This window comes from Canis lupus, chromosome 16, assembly GCF_003254725.2.
Source record: "Canis lupus dingo isolate Sandy chromosome 16, ASM325472v2, whole genome shotgun sequence".
In the NCBI taxonomy this organism is placed as follows: Eukaryota; Metazoa; Chordata; class Mammalia; order Carnivora; family Canidae; genus Canis; species Canis lupus.
In genome coordinates this window covers 22,592,910-22,620,541 of record NC_064258.1, presented here as the reverse complement: position 1 = coordinate 22,620,541, position 27,632 = coordinate 22,592,910, and the positions used below count along the sequence as shown (strand labels likewise).

The 27,632-nt window shown below is 35.8% G+C and overlaps 1 protein-coding gene across 10 annotated transcripts in view; it reads left to right on the top strand.

The window, feature by feature from the left end:
* The window catches only part of PSD3 (pleckstrin and Sec7 domain containing 3), a 588,043-nt gene that overhangs the window by 281,675 nt on the left and 278,736 nt on the right, over positions 1–27,632 (top strand). For all 10 annotated transcript variants that reach the window (XR_007402752.1, XM_035699985.2, XM_035699986.2 and 7 more), the window contains one exon: positions 1,809–1,898. Coding sequence is in view for 9 of the 10 variants with exons in the window: in XM_035699985.2 (XP_035555878.1) it covers positions 1,809–1,898 (90 nt within the window). In the remaining variant the exon portion in view is untranslated. The remainder of the gene's footprint in view (positions 1–1,808; positions 1,899–27,632) is intronic.

Here is a 27,632-nt window from a genome sequence, read left to right as displayed (position 1 = left end):
TACCTTGAAGTACCTTTTCTGATCTGATACACTTGATAAGGATTTGGAAGGTTGAAATAATTTTGTTTTTCAATATAAGGTTGAAATACTATGTTTTATTAAAGTTTCTGTGCTTTAAATAAATTTTCATCAGAACCTAGGGCTGCAGGTTTAATTTACTTAAATTATGGGAAGTATCTACCAAATAATTGGCAAAGCCAGTTTTCATTATTAAAGCATTCATCCAATCTTTCATGCCCTCTTCGCTGATGGAAGAGGCAAGGTTTTTAACAAAATTATTTAGCACTTTGACTACAATTAATTAGATGAGATTGGTTGATGATTTGTTTCATGTTATAAAGCAGAGAGCAGTTTTGAGAGGAGGAGTGGGAAGTGCTTACTTTTAAGGCATGTTGATGTATATGTTCCCAGGCAGATCTGTATTTTTGAAGTTAAGGTTTTGTATACATACTCTCTTAAAACTACCCATGGCTTTGAATCCTTTTTAAAGCCTTAATATTTTTCCTCAACTTGAAAATTAATGTTCCACCCCACTCTTAGTCTTTTCTGAAAAAGCCTCACAGAACATACTTTTATTTGTATGCATATTGTGTACAAGGATATTCATATGTTGGTACACTTCATTTCGCTTGGACCACATTTTGCCAGTGATCCCATGCTGGTGCATGTGTGTTCTACATCCCTCTCCTGCAGTCATGACAGACTTCTGTTGATGTTCATATTGAACCTCTGAATCCTTCATGACTGGAAGCTCTTACTAGTTTACTGAAGCTGGCATAGGAGTTTTATTAGTTTTCTCAGTCTAACATATTTGTATGTTCTCTTTCTTTGTAGTTTAGATTTCCTAGTGTTTTTCATTTTGTTTATTTATGTAGTCTTCTTTTGGTTAAACTTGTTCTAAAATCAACTTGGAAATGTGTTTGGAGACAATTTTCCATGGGTCTCCTGCATTTCGGTACATTTTGTGGACAGAAGCTTTGGTTGCCTTTGTTCTGGTCTATTTTTTCAAAATTGTTTCTCTAGTGATCAACTTTGGAAAATATAGTGACTTTAGAACAATAGGTAGGTTTGCTTATAGCCTTGGATGATAGGAGTTGGTTTCTTCCTTTAGAGCAAAAGCAATTGATAGACATGGTTACTGTCCATTAAAGATATTCAGATTCCCAAATTATAGGGCTCCTTTCCTTGTCACAACCCACTGTGTATGCATATCTGCTGACCATGTTCAGATTCTGTGAGAATTGGGACCCAGGAAACTGGAACAAGAAAATGCTGGTATCTTGGCTACTCCTATTGCTGTAATAAATTTCTGTGCCTCTGACTCAGGAATCTTACTTCATCTGCCAACATGTGAGATTGTGGTAGACTGTGTTAGCTTGAAAGTGGGCTAAAATCTCAGATCCTTCACAGTTCTTGACGATGTGTAGGAACTCTGATAGCCATTTATTTGCTTATTTCATAAATGGCTATCAGAGTTTAGCTCAGAAATGTCATTTTATACATATTTTTCATTAAAATGACCTTATTTGTATATGAACATAGCATAGATTTTTCAGCTGTTTTCTTAGGTTAAAATAAAGGTTTGGATAATTTGTTATTTATATTTAATGACTTTTGAAAGCATAATGTTATCTGTTTCTTATGCATATAAGTTTATACTATATGTATGTGTGGATATATATGCACATATACAGGTCATGTGTATTCATTTATGTTTTGAAAAATCCAGTCTTGCTTTGCTTAATTATATGGTTTTAAGGATTCCATGTATGTGTGTCATTAGAATGTATCATTTGCCTCTATTCCAGAATATTGGAAAGAAGATGACCTGCCAAGAGTTCATTGCAAACCTCCAAGGGGTAAATGAGGGTGGTGATTTCTCCAAGGATCTACTAAAAGTGAGCAATGAAATATTTGTTTTTAAAGATATGCTTATATTTATCTTTTCTGCTTATTTTTTAATCTAAAATAAACAGACCAAGGATCACTTAAGCATTTTGGTTTTGGTTTTTGGTTTTGTTGATGATATTTCTATTGGACCTCTAATGTGTCAGTCTGCAAGTACCCTTCAATGAATAATGCTAAAAGTTCACACTGTAATTAATAATTAGTGATTCAAATAATGGGTAGTTTTTATTTTATTTGTAAACATACTGCCAGAACTTGAGAAAGATCACAAAGGTATATTTACTATGGAAACAAAAAAGCATTTACATTCTATAATGGAAGCTGTATTCAGTTCCTAGTTACAGAGCCACTTAGGTTGTCTCTGGAAATCTGAGTAATGGTAGAACGTCCGAATTATTTGTAGTCAGCTTCATTATTGGTAACAATCAGCATGTTGTTCCCATCAGATTATTTTCAAGGAGGCAAAAAAATCAGCTTTACAATTCATAACATTCTACAGCAGTATAATGAGATGATATTCATTTCTTAAAGTGAATACAAAATAGTGATTGATAATGGTTGTATTTTAGAAGTTCAGTATAAGATGTGTATGTTGACAATGTGAGCTTTACAGATTTGTTTGATTCTAGCCTTTTTAAAATCTTTGTACATGTGTAGATTTCTTTGGCAATTCCTTTGAATTTTCTAAGGGTGACACGTGAATCATGGTATGATCTGGAAAAAATACCAGTTGAAAATAAGTCCTTTATTATGTTTTATGATATTTTTTAAATCATATAAAATATAGAGTGTTCTGTATTTTGAAAGACATATATATATGGAAAGTGAAAAAAGGCACAAGAATATGGTATTATGAGATTCTCTTTATTGACTTTAATTGCAGCTCATTAAAAAATTACACTATGGAAAAAGCAGGAAGAAAAGTAGCTTCAGGTTACTATATAAAGAAGGTATTTTTTAAATTGTTTCTTTAAAGGACAAATGCTGCCATTGCTGAAGCTATGGTTCTGAGTGAGAAACGGTATTGGATTGTGACATAATAAATATATTCTTTATATCCATTGAAGATGTACTATAGACACATGTTAATAAGCCTTTTTTCAGCTTAGTGGTATTAACCTGGAAAATAATGCAGTCTTTCTAAGATAAGGATTGGTGAGGCTTTTACCAAGTTATGTCAGAAATGGAAATTGGCAGGAAAAATTTTCATAGTGAAGCTTTTAGATTCTATTGGTAGGCTTGTGGTAACCTGCATGACTGTGGATGAATTATTGGGCAGGTTTAGAGCATGTTTGATGAGCTGTCTGAAACCAAATATAGTTAACATACAGTCCAGTGGCTGCCATTCACCTTGGGTAAACATATGTTCTTTGATTGACTCTGCCGAGAATTTTCTGGATGATTGTTACAGTTGTCCATTGAGATCATGTTTATAAACCTCAGGGGGGAAAATATTTATTAAACTCTTTTATTTACTGTAGGAAGATGACAGTGAAATGACACTGAAAAATGACAGTGGTTTTTTGCATGGAAACTGTCAAGTAAAATACCGATTCCCTTTCATAGCAAAGACTCCAGCCACTCACCCACCTGAGATGGGGGAGTGTTCCATTTCAGTAAGAATCTGGATTTTACTGCAGATTCCATCTAGAAAAGGTTTTCTTCAAACCATTTTTGTTTCATTTCTCTTTCCCATGTGGCTGTTCTTTTTTCCTTTCCTGCCCTCTGGCTCTTCCCTCCTCCTCTTTTCCCTCCCTTACTCCTCTGGTTCTGTTTCTGCTTTTTCCTTTCTCTTGTGCTCTTCTTTTTGTCTTTCTTCTTTTTCCTCTTCTCTCTCTCAAACTCTCTCCCTCACTCTCTTTCTCAATGGCTGTTTCTTGATTCTCTTCGGGGATAAATTACTAAGTGGAATGTTGATTTGAACTATTGTGGAAAATGACACATCACACAGATAAACACAAAATGTTTGATATTACATTACAGATTCTGAGTAACCTAACCCCTCTCAGTCTTCTTCTACCCTCTCTCCAACTTGAAAATTGCAGGCATGTACAATCAGTTTATGAGGTGAGATGCCTAGAGTTACATGGATTAAACTGAGGCTTTCATTGCTACATATAGATCCTATTACTTTTAGGTTTCTTTGGATCAAAAGTAACATTTGGATCTGTGTCTATTCAGATTTCTTTGGACTGGCAGTAATATTTCACTTAATGTCTATTGTCAGTGTGGTTGGGTCATAGGAAATACTTAGTGAAGGCCCTTTGCTTTCATTGGGTATTGTAGATTTGGAAAACATGCTGGAACTAATTGGGCACCTTTCCTCACAAATCACTAAGAAAGATGGGTGGTTCTTTTTCCCTTAAAATGAACAGTTATTCCATATTAAAATTAAAATATAAACTGATTCTACTTGTTCTCAACAGAAATGGTTATCAAAAAAGATAAACTTTAATGTATTTAAAAGTATGAAAGATGAGAAATTTTTTTCAAGCCTTCACTTTGGAGACTTCAGTTATTTAATATTTTGCTTTAATTTTGCCTTAGACTTTGTGAAAGGGATAGATGCTACTTTGTGCTTTTTTAAATAATTTTCAGTTCCACTGCAGTGTCCCTTTTGACCTGATGACCTAAGAGATAAATGAGTGCTTAGTGCAAATAAGAATGTTTCTCCCACAAGTTGCTTTGAGTATACATTCTAGATGCCTATATTGTAAAGTAGAATTAGTTGAATACTAAAAAGACAACCAGTTACAGAATATTATTTAGGTTCTTTAAAGCTGTCATCTGGCTGGGAGGATGTGATGTTTGAGAGAGGCCTTTGAAACATAGGTACCATTGTAATAGTAGACTTATTTTGTTTTTTAGTTAGATTATTATTGTATTTCATTTCCCACCTTTCCCACCCATAAACATTAATGATCTCTGTCATAAGTACCTTTCTCTATTATTTCACCAAACCAGGATAGCAATTCATTTAACGAAATATGCCAAACAATCTGGCGTGTTTTATGGCTTGCATAGGGACTGCCCATCGCACTACTTGGATGTGGTTTGTGCTTAAACATCCTGGAGGGACGATGTGGAAGAGAAGGGGGAAGGGAGGCTCTGCTTTGAGTTCTGATAGACTCAATAAGACATTCCTAAGATTTTATAATAAGTAATAAAACTCTTACATACACGAATAGAGAAGGATGAAAATGTAAATGTGGGCCAGCTCTGGGTTGGAGACTGAACTTTTTGAGAGACACTGTAGTGTGGTGATTATGACTATGACTTGGGAGCTATTCTGACTGGGTTCTAATCCCAGTTCCCCTCTCTTATTAGTTTAGGGATTGTAAGCAAATTCACTGAAACTTTGTCTCTTGATTTCCTCATCTGCAAAATGGGTGATTTTATTAGTACCCACCTCATCAGTTTTAATAATTGAATGAATTAACACATAAAGCCTTTAGAGTTCTAGCATGTAATAAATGCTGTATGTGTTAGCTGTCATAGCTTTTTATTTTTAATATTATTTTATTCTTAACCTAGCTTGAAGTGGACTGGAAAGGGCCTGCATCCCTTTAGGGTTTGGATCTTAGGTGTTTTACAAGTACTAGGCCACGTGGGATTAGCATTAATTCACAAGACCTCTGTTACCCATCCTTTTTTAGCCTAAGCATACACATTCTCTTGCTCTTTTAAATGGGCCATCTGTGACCTTGACCTTGAATATTTCCTCTTTCTGTGGTAAGATTTTTAACCCTTATCATTTATAGCTTCCTTTCTTTCCGGAGACTTGTTGATTCCAAAGAATGGCCATCAAAATTTTCTGCAGGATACATTTGTTCCGTAAAGTCTGTCTTATCATCGTGGAGGCACCTGAAAATGAACCTTGGTTAGCAATATGTTTTCCTTGCCTTTTTACCTTGTTAACAATAAGCGATTTCTCCTAGATCTTATCCCTCTTGCCACACTTTTATATGTGATATTTGGTTTGGATCTTTGAAGTTGCAAGATTGGAGGTCCTGAGCTTTCTTACCTAGGACTATTTGGAGAAAATATAAGAGAGCAGTTGGACATCTAGCAACCTTTCTTTTTACCCCAGTATTTTTCACCACTTCAAATAATTCACATCTCCATTAATATCCCAGGATTATTTGGGATCATCAAAGGGGACAGGAACTAATTTGCTTCCTCAAAGGTTCATCAGGATTCCAGGACCAGTTTAAGTTTGGTCTTAAACTGTTCTGTAAGTTTTATATCTTCTGAGTTTCCTATAAATCTCTATTCTTGGTTTTAACAGAAGAGCTACATTTTTATCTTCATTCTGCTTTCCATTTCTAACCCTGGCAGTTGATAATCCTTCATTTCTCATTACATATAGGGGGAAACACAGGAACTTTGGGAGATGGCCACCAGTTATAGTATATTTAGAGGGAAAGTAGCCATTTCAAAATATATTTACATGAAAGCATGAAAGAAGCAATGGGAAATAAGGCAAAAAGAGCCGAAGAAAAGTGTCATGTAAACATATAGGATGGAAGGTAAGTTATTGTCTGCATAATTTTATTTTGGGGAGATTCAGATTCAAGATTCAAGATTTTGGCAATGAAACATGAAACCCTGGTTGTTTTCTAACTCAACTTTCTTATTGCCACCTACCATGTGATACTCAAGTAACATTCTTAATATTTTTATCCTTGTCATAGTTAGGTCTTTAAGTTTCTTTTTTCTTGAGCAGCAGTTGAATTCAATAGGTGCCAAAGGAAATTAGAAAAAAATTATCTAAAAAAATGTCTTAAGAACTTTTATACCATCTTAATGATGAGAGAGTAGAAACAACAAACCACCCACAACTTTCAAAATGATTCTAATACAACTAAAAAAAACTGAATACATTTTGCAGAGGTTTTGAAACATAACTCCTTTTAAATCTGCTTATGTACACAAATAGCTTTAATAATAGCTCTGGTTACAAGGCAGTGTCACTGGAAATAAAAAAAAAGCAAGGTAAATAAATCTTGCTTGGGCAAGTCAATAACATGCCATCCTTTCAGGCTCCTGGTTATGATTAGATGTTTGACTTTAGAATATCTGAAATTTTAATTTTGGGGGTAGAAATTACTTGCATGTTGAGAATTTATTAACATTATATTAACTTGCATTCCAGTGAGGGAAAACCAAAAGTTTTCACTCTCTCAGGGATGTAGTTACTGGTGAAAAGTGTTTGAGAGAGAAAGAGAGAGAGAGAGAGAGAGTGTGTGTGTGTGTGTGTGTGAAGATTGCAGGGTAGGGGGGAGTGGCAATTAAATTAAATTGACAGAATGTTAATCAGTATGCCTGGCTTAGTGGGATTTATATGCATCATTCCATTAAGTGGAATGGTAAATAACATAGTGAATTAAAAGGTTACATACTGTATTGCTCAGAATCCCAATGAAAGTTCTTATTCAGATGTGCTTGTTTTCCTTTAGCTTTCACTAAAGACAGAATTTCTGTGAGCTTTTTTTATAAGAAATTTCTAAGAATATATAAGCTGCTATATATAATCCTTAACATAGGTAGTTGGCTGAAAGCATTATGTTCGGGCAGCCCGGGTGACTCAGCGGTTTAGCGCTGCCTTCAGCCCAGGGCGTGATCCTGGAGACCTGGGATCGAGTCCCGCGTCGGGCTCCCTGCATGGAACCTGCTAGTTCCTCTGCCTGTGTCTCTGCCTGTCTCCTTCTCTCTCTCTGTCTCAAACAAATAATAAATAAAATATTTTTTTAAAAAAAGAAAGAAAGCATTATGTTTTATTGTAAATGCAGTTTTCCTATTTGGTATTATTAGGGAAAAATAATTTGTGAAAATGATGGAGAAATTAGCCAGAAGGGTATCATTTAAACAGATATACTTAAAAGGTCAGCAAAAAAAAAAAAAAAGAGTTAATTTTTTTTCAAGTTTTTAAAGTCCAGTTAACATACAACTTAATACTAGTTGCAGGTGTAGAGTCCAGTGATTCATCACTTACATGCAACACCCAAACTTATCACAAGTACCTCCTTTTTTTTTTTAATTTTATTTATTTATTTGAGAGACAGACAGAGAGACAGAGACAGAGACACAAGCAGGCTCCACGCAAGGAGCCTGTTGTGGGACTGGATCCTGGGACTCCAGGATCACACCCTGGGCCGAAGGCAGGCGCTAAACCGCTGAGCCACCCAGGGATCCCCCACAAGTGTGCTCCTTAATACCCATCAGCCTTTTAATCCATTCACCTGCCCACCTCCCCTCCAGTAATGCTTTGTTCTCTAAAAGTTAAGAGTCTGTTTTCTGGTTTGCCTCTCTTCCTCTTACCACATGTTCATCTGTTTTGTTTCTTAAGTTCCACATATGAGTGAAATTATATAGTATTTGTCTTTCTTTGAGTGACTTATTTAGCTTAGCGTAAGATGCTCTAGATCTATGCACATGGTTGCAAATGATAAGATTTCATTTTTTGATGGCTAAGTAATATTCTGTTGCATGTGTAAGTATATATATATAATATTTGACCACATCTATATCCATTCATCAGTCGATGCACATTTCGGCTCTTTCCATAATTTGGCTATTGTCGATAATGCAGCAATGAACATCGGGGTGCATGTATCCCTTCAAATCAGTATTTTTGTATCCCTTGTGTAAATACCTGGTAGTGCAATTGGTGGACTGTAAGGTATTCTGTTTTGAACTTTTTGAGGAACCTCCACACTGTTTTCCAGAGTGGCTGCACTAGTTTGCATTCCCACCAACAGTGCAAGAGGATTCCCCTTTCTCTGCATCCTTGCCAACACCTGTTTCCTGTTTTGTTAATTTTAGCCATTCTGACAGGTGTGAGGAGGTAGCTCATTGTAGTTTTGATTTGTATTTCCCTGATGCTGAGTGATGTGTCTGTTAGCCATCTATAAGTTGGCTCTGGAAAAGTGTCTGTCCATGTCTTCTGTCCATTTTTTAACTGGATTATTTGTTTTTTTGGATATTGAGTTTGATAAGTTCTTTATATATTTTGGATACCAACCCTTTATCGTATATGTCATTTGTAAATATCTTCTCCCATTCCGTAGACTGCCTTTGAGTTTTTTTGTTGTTGTTGTTCCTTCACTGTGCAGAAGCTTTGTATCTTGATGAAGTCCTATCCCAGTAGTTTATTTTTGCTTTTGTTTCCCTTACCTCAGGAGACATATCTAGTAAGAAGCTGCTATAGCCAATGTCAAAGAGGTTATTGCCTGTGTTCTTTTGGATTTTGATGGTTTCCTCTCTCACATTTAGGTCTTTCATCCATTGTGAATTTCTTTTTGTGTAAGGTGGTCCAGTTTCATTCTTCTGTATATTGCTGTCCAGTTTTCCTAACACTATTTGTTGAAGAAACTGTCCTTTTTTTTCCATTGGATCTTCTTTCCTGCTTTGTCAATGTTAGTTGGCCATATAGTTGTGGGTTCATTTCTGGGTTTTCTATTCTGTTCCATTGATCTATTTGCTTATTTTTTATGCCAGTACCATAGTGTCTTGATCACTACACCTTTGTAATAAAACTTGAAGTTCAGAATTGTGATGCCTTCCACTTTGCTTTACTTTTTAGAGATTGCTTTGACTCTTTGGGGTGAAAAATACATTTTAAATAAAGATTAATCTGTCTTATTGGACAAGGAAGAAATATGATTAGGAAATATCCTGTGAAGGTTGATAACCATTAGGCTTTTCAATCAGTTACAGTTGTATTTAAGGGTAAACAAACAAAAATCAGTCAGCAGTTAGACTTAGAGATCAGTGATTTTTCTGTGATCTCAATCCCTGAAAAGGACCTGCTTCACACAGTGTGACATGAAGGAAGAGCTGTAAGAATTCTTCTTAAAAAAAGAGCAAATCCAGGCCACTTTACTCCCAGGCTTCTATCTAATTTAACCCTTTCAGCCAGGGAGAGGGTTGAAAATTTAACACCTAAAATTGCCCTTCTTTTCTTTTAGCCCAAAACTGACCTTAAGCAACATCCCGCACTCCCCCTTGCACACATCACTTTTGCTTTCATCTTCTCTTCAAATATTATCACTGAAGACAAAAATCTGACTAAGATCGGATTTTGTTAATGTCAGTACTCTGGTTGTGATATTATACTGTGGTTTTGCAAATGTTACCATTGGAGAGAACTGGGTAAAAGGTATAAGAAATCTATTATTTCTAACAACTATATGCAGATCTGAAATTATCTCAATAAAACTTTCATGAAGAAAAGGCTCACTTAAAAAAAAAAAAATAAGGCAAATGAGGCTGTTCTCTCCACTCAGCCAGAGATTTAGGAATCATATAAAAATCAGCTTAATGAAATTTTACCACTCTTGGCTCTTCCTTTTAAAATACCAAATATCAGGACACCTGCGTGGCCCAGCGGTTGAGCATCTGCCTTTGGCTCGGGCATGATCCTGGGGTCCAGGATCAAGTTTCATGTCTCTGCCTCTCTCTCTGTTTGTCACTCATGAATAAATAAATAAAATCTTAAAAAAAAATAACAAATATCAGGGTGCCTGGGTGGCTCAGTGGTTGAGTGGGTGGCTCAGTGGATGAACATCTGTGTTTGGCTCAGGTGGTGATCCCAGGGTCCTGGGATCGAGTCCCTCATCAGGCTCCCTGTAGGGAGTCTGCTGTTCCTTCTGCCTACGTCTCGGCCTCTCTGTGTCTCTCATGAATAAATAAATAAAATATTTTAAAAATAAAAAAATAAAAATAAATTACCAAATATCAACAGGATAGGTATAACTGTGTAGCAGCATTAGAAACAATGGCATATTAAGAAAAAGGCAATGGGAATTATTTTGAAGAGTTGAAAGCTGGAAAGTCATGTAAATCTACCTTTATGATTACTCCAGAGAGTGTAGAGATTTTTTGAGAAGATGTGGAAATAGAAATGGAAAAGATGATAAAGAAATGATCTGCCCATGAGAGAAGGAATAGTGATGTGGAGAGGGGTAATTGACAGTATTGAGAAAAATATACTATTTTATTATTTCAAGTTTATCATTAGAGTTTCTCTTGCTAAATTGTTACCCTGAATTGCCTATCTGCCACCTCTTATATCACCTGCATTCTAATCTGCGTGGAATGGAAGAGCAATAAAAGGTAGAACAACCATAATTTTTTTTCTGAGTTAATGTTTGACCTATTAGGCTGAATGTCATGGTAGGCTTTGTGGCCATTTGAAGTGAATAGTATCAGATCTGGAAAGCAAGCCCAATATTTTACCTGATTAACTTTTTTCAGTTTCCTCATGTATAACATGGATAATACTACTTTCCTCCAGGAGTCATTTTGAGGATTAAGTAAGATGATGTGTGTTCAGTGGCTAGCATTATGTGATCTAAAATGCATTCAAATGTTCATAAATGTTAGCTTCCTTGTTTTTTCTACTACTATAGTTTTTGTGACTGGGTTGTGGAGGTCACTGGCTCAGAGCCTGTCTTAGCTGCCAATGACTGATGATGGACCCTCGGTGTTATTTCAACTCTTTGTGCCTTAGTTTCTTCTTTGTAAAATAAGATATTTGGGCTGTGCCCATAATCTGTTTGGTCTCCTTTAGCCCATCATGTCTAAGGCCTACTCCTGTTCTGTCACCACCACTTGCCACCTGGACCTGAACTTCTTGCTCTGGTCTTCTGTTGTGCTCATATTTTTTGATCTAAATATTCCATGGCAGATACATTGGAAAAATCTTACAAATAATCTTTAAGGTACCTTTCAATCTAAATATTGGAAGCATTCTGAACATCATTTTCCTCTTTGTAAACTCAAATCATATCAAGTTTTATCCTTCATATTGCATTTATTGGTTTAGACAAACAAGTGTGTACCTAATAGTGAAAGTTCAGAGTTAAATCCAGGAAAATCACTTTTGTTGTAGCAGCATTCTCAAAGGCTTAGTCCTAAAGAATTACATGAGAGGAAGAAACAGGCTGCAGTCAGAAAAAAGTCTGAACTTTTTATAAATGAAAAGCTTGAAGTGGATTCTCAAAAATACTTGATCTGAGTTATATTCGGAGTATGTAGTTGAAAATAGGAACTTATGGGTGGTATTTAAGTGTAGCTAAAAAAAGAGCATCTACTGTTGCCTAGAGTAGGTGAGTTCTCTTAGAGAGAAGGTCATGGAAACCTGGTAGCAACAGTATCTATGGAGGAAAAGGGCTTGGATACTTATCCTGGTATAAGCAGGATAGCTTTTAAAGAGAAAAGCTATGTTAGCAAGCTTTTTCAGAGAAAAGCTCTAAAGGTTCTTGTTTAAAATAAAGATTACTGCTTTTTTTCAGTAAAATGAATCAAGCTGAGTTGTGATGAAAGGTTCGTGGTGTGTTTCTCCTTCTGCTTTCCCCATGGAGATCTAGAAACATGCTTTGCTTTCAGTCCTGTGCTCGTCACGGACTGAATAATGATGCTGCTTTTTCATATGGTTCAGACCTTGAATGAAACATGGTAACTGTAATGAGGATAATACTTTGAAGTAGCTGAAAATCCACAAATCACGTTCATGCTTAAAAAAAAAAAATTACCAAAAAAAAAAAAATTACCAAGGGACACCTGGGTGTCTCAGTGGTTGAGCAGAATCTGCCTTTGGCTCTGTTCGTGATCCTGGAGTCCTGGGGTCAAGTCCTGCATCGGGATCCCCACAGGGAGCCTGCTTCTCCCTCTGCCTGTGTCTCTTCCTCTCTCTCTGTGTCTCTTATAAATTAATAAATAAAATCTTTTTTTAAAAATCTACCAAAAAGAAGTCTGGTAGAACATTTTGGCAGAACAGATGCTACTTAAAGAGTACGAACAGATTTTTTAACCAAAAAAAAAAAAAAAAAAAAGGAAAAAAGAAAGGAAAGAAGTTTGAGTAGCAAGATAGTAATCATTATGGGTATTTTAATGGAATATTAATGATTCCCACAGAGATTCTATTTTTAATTTGATCATGAAGGAGTGCTACAGAATTTCATATTCAGATGTCTCTATGGAAGTTAAATTGTATGTTTGGAGATTTTTTAAAACATCATAGCATAATCTGTCCAGGTTGCTGCTCCTTTCACTCAAGTATGAACATATGATATTAGTATGAATGTCATGAGTCACACTGTGAATTTAAACCATTGTCCTTTTGCTTATGATACACCACATGGGGATGGATGGGTTCCTTAGGAGTGATGTGCTTTTTTTTTTTTTTAAACAGGTCTGCAATCAAATGTAAATGAATTGTCAGCAAATACGTATTCTAAGTACAATGCTTACCTATCCATTAAGGATACAATGAAACAAATTTTAATAGAAAGGCATTTTTAGCTGTACAATAAAAATGCCATAAACAATTTTTGTGGTTGTATTGATGTTTTACTCATGTAAAGGTCAATTGTCTGAAAAAGACTCAGAAAATTGAAAACACAAAGTTAAAATAAGACCTCTAAACAGCCAGAAGAAATGAGTGTTACAGTGTCTGTGTAACAGACCTTAATATTTTACTCAGGCCCGCATTTGTGGCCTATTTTGAATAAAAACCACAATTTTTACTTCAAAATTTTCATCCTTATCTCCCTTCCTTGGTGTATCCTAAGCAAATGGACATGCAGACACAGGTGGATACTTGATACACAAACGACTGCTTCAGTCTATGAGCTGGCTGGGGCACTTGCCAATCTCAACCAGCTCTTTACTGACAAAGTAATAGCCATATCCAATTAGTTTTTCATAAACATACTTCATAAAACACAAGTATTTAGGTCGTCATTTAAATTTTTTATTTGAAAATTTAACTTAATTTTGTTATTTTCCCAGTTAGCCATGAATTGGAAGGATGAAGCTGGAGTGAGTGCTGTTAGCTCTATGGACCTTAGCAAGAAGTGATGTGATAATGAGGTGACAAGGAAATGAAACCGTAAAAAGCTCTGGGTCTCCAAATGGAACAGCTGGAGTTGTTTTGACAAAGGATAGGAAATCTATGTAGTCAAGTAACTTCTCAGAGAAGTTATATTTAATTACATTATTTTATATTATATGGCACATCAAAGAAATGGTTCTATTTAATGAGTTGTCAAAAATGTTGCATTAAACTTTAGTTTAAGGAGACAGTGTGAAATAGATTTGGAAAGATTGCCAACAAAACTATTTTATAAAGATTTTGGTATTTAAAGAAATTAGCTGACATCAGAAAATCCAGTATTGTAGAATAATTCATTTCTCTACTCATTTATGAACTCCATTCCCTGTCAATGTTGGATTTTTTGTTGTTAATTTAAAGCTTTTTATTTTAGTAATTGTAACATTTACCCTTCCCTCAGACTTGTCATAGATTGAAGTATAGTTATTGTGCTGTAATGCTGCTTTTTCAGAAAAAAACATGAAATAGCATTTTCCCACACTTCACAAGGAAGTGTTTCTAGTATGATGTAGGTACACAGCTTTACTGTTGACCAGTAGACATTCCTGCACTTCTCCCTCATCATCTCAGCTACCTGTTGAAAATTCTGATGGTTTCATGTAAATGAATTACTATGTTCATTTCAATACACTGCCATTTAAAGAACACCATTAAGGGAAGTCAGTACTTAATCCTAGGCAAGTCATTTTACCTGGTGGTTACTTAATTCTAGAAGCAATCAAAAGCAATTATTCCTTAAGAATGCAACATAGATAAATTTTGTTTTGACTTCTTTTTCTTTTGTTTTCTTTCACTTGTAGAAACATAAATCAAAGACGAATCTGTGTACCTAAAATATTACCTTGAAGGGTTGTTTGCATTTCAGGTTGTCATATGTTGTAGACTTCACCAAAGAAAGGCATATTTGAAAAGAGTTATGGATTTTGAGAGTATCTGAATTTTTATTAGATGATATGGCTTGTTGCTTGTGTATGACCTCCTTGGCCCTTTTTTAAAAATTTGAGTATAGTTGACACACAATGTTACATTAATTTCAAGCGTACAGTTTAGTGATTTGACAAGATTATGTGTTGTGGTATGTTCACCACAAGTATATCTATCATCTGACCCATTATGTTGGTATTATAATATTCTGGACTGTATTCCTTATGTTCTGCTTTTTATTCCTGTGGCTTGCTTATTCCTCTCCCTCTCACCCATTTTGCCCAACCCTGCACCCTTCTCCTCTCTGGCATCCATCAGTTAGTTTTCTGTATTTATAGTTCTGATTCTTTTTGTTTATGTATTCATTTTTTAATTTTAATTCCAGTGTAGTTATCGTACAGTGTTATATTAGTTCGGGTGTATAATATAGTGATTCAGCAGTTCTGTATATTACTCAGTGCTCATCAAGATAAATGTATTCTTAATGCTCTTCACCTAACTCACCCATCCCATCCCCTCTCCTTCCCTCTGGTAACCATCTGAATATTCTGTATAGTTAAGAATCTGTTTTTTTATTTGTCTCCGCCCCCCACTTTGTTCATTCGTTTTGTTTCTTAAATTCCACACGAGTGAAATCATTCCACACAAGTGAAATCATATCACACGAGTGATAAACGAGTGTTTATCTTTCTCTTCCTGGCTTATTTCATTTAGCATAATACTTTCTAGGTCCATATTGTATCAAATGGTATGCTGTCATTTTTATGGCTGTGTAATATTCCAGTGTGTGTGTGACATATTCTTTATTCATTTCCCTGACCCTATTCTTTTTTTTTTTTAATTTTATTTAAATTCAATGTAGTTAACATATAGCATATTATGAGTTTCAGGGGTAGAATTTAGTGATTCATCAGTTGCATATAACACCCAGTGCTCATTATATCAAGTGTCCTCCTTAATGCCCATCACCCATCTAGACCATCCCGCTACCCACCTCCCCTCCAGTGACTCTCAGTTTATTCCAAATAGTTGAGTCTCTTCTGGTTTGCCTCTCTCTGTGTCTTTTTTTTTTTTTAAGATTTTATTTATTTATTCATGAGAGACACAGAGAGAGAGAGGGATGCAAAGACATAGGCAGAGAGAGAAGCAGGCTCCATGCAGGGAGCCCAATGTGGGACTTGATCCCGGAACTCCAGGATCATGCCCCAGGCCGAAAGCAGGCACTAAACCTCTGAGCCACCCAGTCATCCCTCTCTGTTTTTATCTTATTTCTATTTTTTCTTCCCCTCCCCTGTGTTCATCTGTTTCGTTTCCTAAACCCCACTTATGAGTGAAATCTTATCTATTCATCTGTTGGCATCTGGGCTCTTTCCATAGTTTGGCTATTGTGGACATTACTGCTATAAACACTGGGGTGCAAGTGCCCCTTCGAATCACTGTGTGTGTGTATCCTTTGGATAAATATCCAATAGTTAAATTGCTGGATCATAAGGTAGTTCTATATTTAACTTTTTTGGGGAACCTCTGTATTTTCAGGAGTGGCTACACCAGCTTGCATTCCCACCAACAGTGTAAGAGGGTTCCCCTTTCTCCACATCCTTGCCAACATCTATTGTTTCCTGAATTGTTTTATCCATTCTGACAGGTGTGAGGTGGTATCTAATTGTGGTTTGCAATTGTATTTCCCTGATGCCAAGTGATGTTGAGCATTTTTTCATGTGTCTGTTGGCCATTTGTTTCTCTTTTTTGGGAAAATGTCTGTTCATATCTTCTGCCCATTTCTTGACTGGACTTTTTGGGTATTGAGTTTGACAAGTTTTTTATAGATCTTGGATACTAGCCCTTTATCTGATATGTCATTTGCAAATATCTCTCCCATCCCATAGGTTGCCTATTAGTCTTATTGGTTGTTTCTTTTGCTGTGTAAAAGCTTTTTATCCTGTTGAAGTCCCAATAGTTCATTTTTGCTTTTGTTTTCTCTCACCCTATTCTTAAGGGCGGAGACTGTGTCTTATTGGTCACAGTATCTTAATACCTAGTGTAATTCCAGGACAAATCAGGTATTCAACAAATACTTGTGAAAGAAAGTAGTTTTACATAAAACACTTTGCAGTGATTTCTGACCATGAATTGGCTTTGTGAGCATCATGTGAACAACTTGACATTGTATGCAGAATTGTGAATGTGTGTGTGTATATATAATTCCATCTTTTTTTTTTTGAGAGCAAGGGGATCCATAAATATTAAATTATTATTAAATACTAAATTATTATTTAATATTAAGTTTGAAAAACTATATTTTTAATCAGATTGCAGAAGGATCTTTGGTCCCCAAATATTAAGAGCCTATAAACTTAGGACCCTCCGAGAGTAGAGATTTGTGCCTTGTTGTTTTGATTTAAATAAACACACAAAGTACTTAGCAGGAAGAGTTTTTCTTTCCCCAACACTTGTTGTTCATTCATTGAGGTCCTGCTATGGGCCAATCTCTGTTAGATTCTGGGGTGCAGCCCCTAAATAAGACAGATACAGATTATGCCCTCATAGAGCTCAGAATTTGTTAGGGAAAACAAATTTTGGACCGATGATTATACAGATTATGAAATGCTTTACTCAAAATTATACACTAATTGTGGTTAGGTAGAAAAGGCATACTTAATAGGTTTGCCATGTATGACAAAAGTAATAAAAAAACTGGATTAAAATGAAATTTGAGGGATGCCTAGGTAGCTCAGCGGTTGAGTATCTGCCTTTGGCTCAGGGCATGATCCCGGGGACTGGGATCGAGTCCCACATCAGGCTCCCTGCAGGGAGCCTGCTTTTCCCTCTGCCTATGTCTCTGCCTTCTTTCTCTTTCTGTGTCTCTCATGAATAAATAAGTAAATCTTTTTAAAAAAAGATGAAATTTGGTAGGATTCATGAGTTTCTGCTTTGGTAAAGACTGTGCTAAATATATTGGGGAAAGCAGAGATGAGTGAGACATGCATCTTGCCTTGAAGGAATTTTTAATATAACATAGTAGTTCACAACTCTGTCTACACATTAAAATCATTTGAGGTGAGAGGAGAAATAATAGGCAACTACTGTATTCTTACTTAGGTGGAAAGTATTAAATGGTATAGACTCTTTGAAGTAAGGTCTTGAACTTTCTTATGAAACTAAACATACATTTATCCTATGATTTAGCAATTCTAGATAAATGAAAGCCTATGTCGCAAAAATACTTGTTAGCAACCTTATTCATAATAGTTCTAAACTGGTAACAACCCAAAAGTCTGTTAACAGATGAATGGATGAACTATGGCACGTAGTGTGGTGTTCATGAATGAAAAAAGCTTTATAAACAAATGTATGCAATGCATGGTTATATGATGTATGAAGTTCTATTATAAACAAAGCTGACCTATGGTGGATAAAAAAAAGTCTGAGGTTGTGAGAGTGGGAATATCTTAGGAATGGGCATGCAGGAGGAACTTTCTCTGGTGATGCTAATATTAAAAAAAAAGTGTTGGGGAAAATGTCACTTGTGGAGCTGTAAATAAAATCTTGATGTCTTCTCCCAGTTCTCCCCTCCTCATCAATTTCAAGTCTCTGGGTCCATCTGCATTTTTAAAAGCTCCTCAGACATTTCTGATGTCCGAGGCGATATGAAGGTTTCTTGAGTAGGATAAAGTGCAAAAGCAAGCATGTTAGTTTTCTATTGCTCTTGTAACAAATTACCATAAACTCTGCAGCTTAAAACAACACAGACTGATTTTCTTACTGATTTGTAGGTCACAGGTTTGGGTTGACCTGGATTTTTATGCTCCACGTCTCACAAAACCAAGGTGTAGACAAATTTATTCTTTCTGAAAGCTCTGAGGGTAAATCCATTTTCAAGCTCATATAGGCTGTTGGCAGAAATCAGTTCCATGTGGTTATAGAACTGAGGTCCTCATTTCCTTGTTGGATGTTGGCTAGTGGTCATTCTCAGCTTTTAGAAGCCAGCCACATTCCTTGGCTTCTGGTGCCTTTTCTCATCTTCACACCCAGCAATGATGGCCCAAGTTCTTCTCCTTCTTCATGTCTCTCTGACCTCCCTTCTGCTTCATATTTCCTCTGCTCTTCTTTTTGGCACATCTCCCGAGTGACTGTTCTGCCTTCCTCTTATATTTTGGAGGGCTTGTAAAATGAAATTGGGCCCACCTAAATGATCCAGGATGATCATCCTGTATTAAGGTCAACTGATTAATAAATTTAATTCTACCTGCAGAGTTCCTTCTCAGCAGCACATATGGAATGAGAATCATGGGAGGGAGGGCAAGCATGTTCAGACTACAGTAGAGTTGCGTATAAAAAGCTTTGGGCTTTCAGAATAAAGAGAAATGACTTCCAACTAGGGATCATGGAAACCTCCTTTGAGAAAGTAGAATTTAGTTAATCATTTAAAAGGTGGTTCTTATGGATTCTGCGAGGCTAAAATAGGAGACAGAACTCTAGATTAGAGAGGTGGGGTAATAGTTTAAGTGCCAAGTGTAGAGAATGGAAAGGTGACAGTGTGTGATACACTTAGAACATCCATGTGTATTGGTTATTTACACTGAGCTGTTTGAACCACTATAGCATAAAATCAGATTTTTTTTTTAGATTAAAGTAGAAGAATAGGAATGTAAAAAAGTTACACACTTAATGTAGAAATATCATTTTTAAAAAGACTGGGCAATTATGTGATGTGACTTTTGTGTCAACTTTTCTTCAGCTATTAGAACCCAGTAGAATTACATATGAAAGTCTAAAGAGTTAGTTATGTATTTCTAAATTTTTCAGAACTCCAGATATACTGATGAAAACCTGGGGATTGTGGCCTTCCGTAAAAGTATACCACTCTTCCTTCATATTTCCCCACAATACTTAACTCTTGACCATTTTTAGTGGACTTTGTACCCTGCTATAGATGGGTGATAAAATATGAATACAATCGCAGCTTCTGTGTAGAGTGGCATGGCCCTGTGGCATCTATCAAAAAACTCAGTGTTATCCACTGATTTTTTTTTAATTTTTATTTATTTATGATAGTCACAGAGAGAGAGAGAGAGAGAGAGAGGCAGAAACACAGGCAGAGGGAGAAGCAGACTCCATGCACTGGGAGCCCGATGTGGGATTCGATCCCGGGTCTCCAGGATCGCGCCCTGGGCCAAAGGCAGGCGCCAAACCGCTGCGCCACCCAGGGATCCCTCCACTGATTTTTTTTATATTAATTTAGCATGAAGGAAAATTTTTTATAAGCATTAATTACTTTGTATGTTACCTTCTTTTTACCTAATTTATCTATAAGCTTTTATTTATTTATTCATTCATTTATTTATTTATAGATAGGGAGAGGTGAGTGGAAGGAGAGAGAGAGAGAGAGAGAGAGAGAGAGAGAGAATATCTTAAGCAGGCTCCACACTGGGGCTCGATCTCACAATCCTGAGATCATGACCTGAACTTCAATCAAGAGTCAGACACTTAACCAACTGGGTCACCCAGGTAGTTTTTAAAAAGATTGTGTGAAATTTTTATTTTGAAATACATGCATCTATCTAAAAAGTCTTAGAATACTTCTTGCTAACCTTTTAAAAATACAAAGGATGTAACTGCCAATGGCCATTTTATTCAGCCTTCTAAAGATATGTACATAAAAGCTAAAATAATAAGATGAGCACAGCTAGCTCTTTAAACTTCTGGTGCATACTAAGCATTCCAGAGTCTTCCCAGACTTTTCTTCCTAGGTCTTGCCAGTGTCTGTTTTCTTTCCTTCTCTTCCCAGCCTCTACCCAAACCTGAAGTGGTAGTCATTGATGATTGGAGTCCTGCTAAAGAAACCACTTCTTCTGTGTCATTTTTTACTAGCTTTAAGAGGAGAATTAGCTGTTGTTGTTGTTGTTGTTGTTGTTGTTTTTGGAATTGCTTTCTGCATTCTGGGTAAATTGTATATAAGTTATTCATACAGTAGTTAATTTAGCTATTTAGCACCTGCAAAGGAAGCACACATCTTTTTCTTGTCATCATCCTGCCAGGATCTCTGCTGGTGTTTTGATCAAAACTTGATGCTTTCATATTCAAAATTACTGGAACTCTTTCAGATTTCATCTTTTTCCAGTCATTTACCCACTTTTATATGCTAAGGTATATTTTCCCAAGAGCTCTAAGAGATTGCAATTACTTTTACTTATTTCTTTCTCTTCATATTTCCATAATGCTACTGACTTTGAGATTATATATTTTTTTTGTCTGTCTACTATACCAGGTACATTTTTAATAGGAAAAATTGAATTAAAAATACCTGAAAACTAAACCTTTAGAAACTCTCTTCAGTAACTTCTTCAAGTTCTTATGGTCTTATATTTTCCTTGTTTATGATACTTTTAATAAAGCTTACTGTAAGGATTTTTCCAGTGCTGTTAACCTCCAGTAAATAGTGTCAGTACTTCTACAGGTACCCACATATATTTTTATGAAAAGGCCAAACTCTGATTTGTGGTGTGTTTTACATTATTAAGAAATAGAGAACTATCTGGCAATATTTGCATTTGAGAAGTGCTTTTTAACACTAAAAAATTAGTGTTTCTAAACTTCACATTATTTCCTATGAACACAGGAGGCCATGAGGCAGCAATTCTGAAATTATTACTAAGATTAAACAAATAAGCAAATAAACTGTAGATGGTAAGAGCCAGGTTTCTCTCTATAGGAGAAAGACATTACAAATTACAAAGCGGGTAAAATCAAACCCTTTGGTGTCAGATTGGAATTGGAGTTATCAGTATGAATTTATAGTTTTTAATGTAAAGACACAGAAATATAGCTGGGTGTGTATATGCTGGGTTAGTACACATCCAGATATTTCCTGGTTCTGCCTGCTGAGAGGATCCAGAAGCAGTGACCTTCCTAGCATCCAGACCTTGATTTTAAGTATTATTCACCAATAAAAGGAACCAGAGGTCCTTGGAAGAGTGTTTGGTTCTAGGCGTGAGGCAGGGAAAATACATCTCAGAATGCCAGAAAGTTAAGGAAGTGCTCAACAAAGGAGAGAGGCATGCCAGGACCCCTGGCCAACCTAGAGAGATGCCCAAGGTCAACGCTGGAACGATTCGAGCAAAAATATTATATTCGATTATACCCCATAGAAAGAAACAAGTATCCATTGAAAAATGCCTAACCTCACTGTAAACATGAGAAAACACAAGCAAACTCAAACTGAGGAATATTCCATAGAACAGCCAATTCTCATCAGGAGTGTCAAGGTCATGAAAGATTGGAGAACTATAAACAGATTAGAGGAGTATAGGAAAACACAATGACCAAATGGATCATAGAATCCTGGATAGGGTCCTGGAATTAAAGAGAGACAGTAATGGAAAAACCGGTGAAATTCAAATAAGTTCTGTAGTTTAGTTTAATAAGACCATACTGATGTTAATGTCTTGGTTTTAGTCATTATAGTTTAGTTTTATAAGTTAACATTAGGGGAAGGCCAGGTATAAAGGGTATTCAGAAACTCTGTACTATTGGTACAGCTTTTTTCTAAGTTAGAATTATTTCAAAGAAAAAGAGAAGATGCTGGGTACTTAAATGTACAAGGCTGTGTGTACAAGGACATTAATTGCAGCACTGTGTACCAAAGCAAGAAATTAAAAGTAAAACAGATAGCCATCTTTGGTAAGGGATTAAGTAAATTATGTTATATTCATACAATTAATATAGTCATAAAAAGAACCACATAGCATTGTGTGTACTTACAGGTATGTCATAGTGAAGGGTTGAGAGTGTACAGTTTCATTTAGGCTGCCTGGATTTTCATCCTCTCCTCCATACTTAAAACTAATTCTATGACCTTGGGCAGATTATTTCTCTTTTCTCTGTTACCAGTTTCCAATACATAAGTACATGGACTGGCTGTGAAGATTAAATGTGAAAACACTTGTAAAGCTTGTGCTAATAATACTTAGCAAGTGTAATATTGATTAAATATTATTTATTATTTTTTAGGAATAAATGAAGGAAAAAAATCCAAAATAACATTAAGTATTAAATGATGCCATTTCTGTTAAAAAAAATTGTGGGACACCTGGGTGGCTCGGGATAGCATCCGACTCTTCATTTCTGCCCAGGTCATGGTCTTGAGGTTGTGGGATTGAGCCCCGTGTCAGGCAGGCTCCACACTCAGTACTGAGTCTGCTTGAGATTCTCTCTCAGTTTCTCTCTCTCTCTCTCTGCCTTCTGCCCCCAACCCTGCTCATGTGTGTGCTGTGCATGTGTGCTCTCTAAATACATGAAATCTTTAAAGAAAAAAAAAGAAGTCTACTTAAATCATAGGTATGAATTTTAAAGATCAGATACTAATGTGTTAATGGTGGTGGTGTTAGGGGAGGTTGGCAAATTAAGGAACCTGCGCATTCTAAGTTAAACTTTTAAAAATATATTTTCTATAAAGTATATAGTTGGACAAGTATATATATTAGCTTTTAAAAGAAACCTGCTATCAATAATTATTAAATAAAAATTATTAAATAGAAATAATTATTAATAGAAATGGAAACTGTATCGTAAGGCTAAAGGAATTGGTTAGTCATTCTAGATGAGTCTTCAAGATCATATGACTTGTGTTCCATTATAGTGGAAAGTATAAGAGATTTGACTCTGCTCTTAATCATGTAAAGCTACTCGATATCTAATCCTTTGCAACACGGTTCTTGACTTGGAAAATGAAGAACTGAATGGCTCTAGCTGATTATTCTAGCCTATGAAAGGTTATTATGAGGGTGGATATGGGATCTTGTCTTCATGGGATCTAACCCAAAAGGCATAAATTGTAGATTTTAGCCAGAAATAAGTAGTTCTAGTAATTTTCATCAAAATGATTAAACTCTGAAGGAGAGCACCAAAATGATGTAATCTCTAGGCTTATAGTTTAAAATAGATAGGTATCAATTGCTTTTTGACCCCTAGGTAGTGGTGTGGCCCACTATGATAGCAAAAGCCATTTATATTTATATACAGTATGGATAGAATATACTTATAAGTATACCTGTAAATAACTACACATTTTTTAAGAATATGCTTGCTTCATATTTGGAATATGACATCAGTTTTTTTGTGATTAAAAGGTTTGTGATTCTTTTTTTGTTTTTGATTTGTTTTGTTTTTGTGTTTCATACTTTCTTCAGTACTTATAATGTTCTGAAGTTCTTTATGGTGCTAGGACTCTATGCTTGACCACTCTGATCTGTACAGGTCTGTGTGGAAGATTTGAGTACATCTGTTTTTGTAGTTTTAGACTGTACTGGGTTTCTAAAAGGATCACAGGGTGGACTAGGATGAAATCTCAAAAATAAGTATATTCCAGGAATATAGGAAGACTATTTCTAGAAACTGGAATAAAAGGTAAAATGCTCTTCTGTTCTTTTGCATTTGTAATTCCTTTTTAATATCTTCCCTATAAGAGGACTCTCAAATTTGAATCACTAAAGATTTCGAAAGAAAAAAAGTGAAAATGTTGAAAGCATATTTTCCTCATTTGACTCTTGTTAATGGTTTTACACTCTTTCCTCCTGGTTTTGTTAAACGATTTTGTTCAAATATACAACCGGTAGTTGACCTACTATTTTAAAATAATTTAGGTTTCATTTACATTTCACTTTTACTTCAGGACTCCACCTGCTTTTTTCTTCTGTTTGCAGTAGTTACTGTTTCATCCATGGTAACTGGATGGCAGAGAATGTTTCTTTTACGATAAAATTAGATGCAGTGCATCAAAGCCCATATTATTATATTGCAATCTCTGGGAAGCTTAACATAGATAAAGGAGGGCATCCCCAAATGCAGTGTGCTTGTAGATAAGGTACTGTTGGATAATCTTAGCACAAGATTGGGTTATACAATATTACATTTTAAAGATACTGACTGGTATGTATAGCTAGGGCCAACATACAACTATAGAGTCTATACATGAATAGCACAGCTGGGATGTCAAGAGTTTCCCACTTTTTCTTAAATACTTTGATTTCTTAAATTCTAGAATTTTAATATGAGATAAAATTGGCTAGCTGTAGTGGGCACTGCTCATGTGAGCCAGTGCTTTGAAGGTAGAATCGTGATAGTATCAAGTCTAGGAAAGAGCAATAGAGTTTTGGAGTCACATCATCTTGGGTGTAGTTCTGACCCTGCCACTTAACTGGCCTTGTGACTTTGGGCAAATTATTGCAGTTTTCTGGAGATCCTTTCCCTTAACTGTAAAATGGAGACAACATTAAATCCCCTTGAACAGTTGTTACAAGGATTAAATTAGATCTTGTGTATCAAAATGTTTATCACATCTTCTGGCTCATAACTATTACCTCCACCCTACCCCACTTGTTCTAATCTACCTCTTGCTCAGTGCTTTGTTTTCCAATATTTAAAAAACAGAAAATATTACCTAAGTCAAATTTTAAAAATAAGAAAAAATTTAAAAATATATATTACTTAAGTCCCTTTTATAGATTTGGGCCTGAAGATTTTTACAGGCTTTCTTTATTCTTTTCATTCTTTCATTCATTGTTGACTGTGTATCAGAACATTTTCTGGAGGATCATATAAACTCTTAGGAAGGCACCCAAGCTCACACTCAGGAGAATGTTAGAAGACACTGGGAGAAGTCTGAAGGGGAGCTAAAAGGTGTGAGAGGGTTAACGTTGGCTCTATAGAGGAGGTTGAGGCAATGTTTAAGCAAAATTAGGAGGAACAGAAGACAAAGTGACAGGGATAGAGGGAATAATTTGTTCATTTGGATATGGGGATGAGTGAGAGAGAGGATTTCTGAATGTCTGGTGGTGTCATTTCACTGAGATTAGGAACTCAAGGGCAAGAACTGGAGGTAGTCTTAAAAGGTTATCTAGTCTGATATCCCTGAAATTTTAGATGAGAAAACTGGAACTATTAAGCGTAGGCTCAAAGAGGAATTGAGATTTATTCAAGGTCACTCAGACACTCTCCCTGATTTATTAGGAGTAATTTGATTGCTGAAAGAGGCCCTACAAAATGGGACTAAAGGTTTTATTATGTGTTTTACTTGAGAATTTTACGCATGAAACACCAAGGCATTTCTGTCTTTGTAGGAAGAGGTCACTGCAAGCTGTCAGAATGGAGGAGGAGTAGTGAAGTGGGGAAAAAAAAAAAGGATGGAGCTGAGGTCAGATTCTGAGGAGTGAGTAGGTTGCCAACACCCATTGCTAGTAAAGGGAGTGTGTGAGTGACCCAGGGTGAGTCAACACAGCATAAGCAGTCAGCCTGGAGCCAGGGTCAGTGACCTGTTCAGCAGGCCAGGTAGGGATCAGAGCTGAGGGCAGAAGACAAGGAAGCAAGGCCATGTTATATGAATATGGAGTTGGTGCAGAGCAGTAAGGTGGGAAGCTGTTGTGAGGTGGCCGAGGACCTCTCCCACAGGCTGGCCTGCCAACTATGCTCTTGAGGGTTTTGCTGACTTCTGACATCTTGCAGGCTTGTTTCTCTGAGCTTTTTCATGAAGAAGAAAGTTACCAAGCAGTCTTTTATCCCAGATTTGATGTTATATTATTTGCGGTATTCTTTTGAAAAGACCCTATGTTCTAAAAATAGCTAATAGTGTTTGCCTGCAGCTCGGATCATGATCTGGGGTCCTGGGATCGAGCCCCATTGGGCCGCCTGCTCCAGTGAGGAGCCTGCTTCACCCTCTGCCTCTGCTGCTCCACCTGCTTGTGTTCTTTCTCTGTCAAGTAAATAAGTACAATCTTTAAATAAATAAATAAAAATAGCTAATAGTGTTAATTTCATCTAGTCTCATATAATCTTAAAAAATTGGTTTTTATTTTTTGCTACTAAAAAAGATAAGTTAGAAATCTGTGACCATGTTTATTAGTAAGTAAAAGGTAGAGTGTATTAATAAAATGGACTTATCCTATTACTATTAGACATGAAAAATGGAAGTTTAAAAAATTAATTTTGGAGTACATAATGCTGTTCTTCACTTCCAATCCTATAATAAAACACAGATGTTTTAGGAAATTTTATGGTTCACCGTAGAGTTCAAATAAATGTATTTATATTTGATGTTTTCCAGGTTTGCCCAGCCCTCTGTTTCTTTAAATACTGATGGTATTTCAACAGTGAGCCTAAAACTAATAATTAAGCATAGGAACACCCATTTTTTTCCTTATATATCCTAGTCTTCTTTCTTGCACAAAGATTTGTTTATTGCCTAAAATCTATTTCTGCTGGGAGAATCATATGTTTCCTTGTTACCGATTATAGCTGAGCATAGTTTTCAATCTAAATGAGTTTTTCAGTTGCTTAATATTTTCTTTCTTAAGGATATTTATTGCTAAATTCTTATCCATTTGAACTTTTTCTGCTTTTCCATATGTGCCTTCCAAAATGATTTTTTAACATTGAACTTATTACTAACTAAATCACAAAATAAAAATCAACCTTTAGTCCGAGTTGTCCTGAACAATCTGTGACACTTATATGCCACAGGTTCTTAAAAGGAAAAGAAAATCATTCTTAGGGGTTTTGTCTTATAAATATATTAAGACAATTTTAGAGAAAAGAATGACTAGAATTATAGAGCAATTTTTTTTGGAGAGAGGAGGTAGTCAGAAAGCTTAACTTTGTCTGCTTTTTAGCAATCCAAGAAGACCATTTCTGGAACATAATCAGTGAATTAAAGGTGTAATCAATCCTTCCACCCATGTGATGTTTATATTTCTTTCATGCAGCCATTGTTCTGGTAACTAGTATGGGTCTTCATTTTGGTGCTAAGAATAAGGTGCCAGTTTGGCATTTAGACCTATTCATGTTGTGATTTAACCTATATCCAATAATGAGTAGAATTTTCAAAATTTAATGTGCAGTATGTACTGTA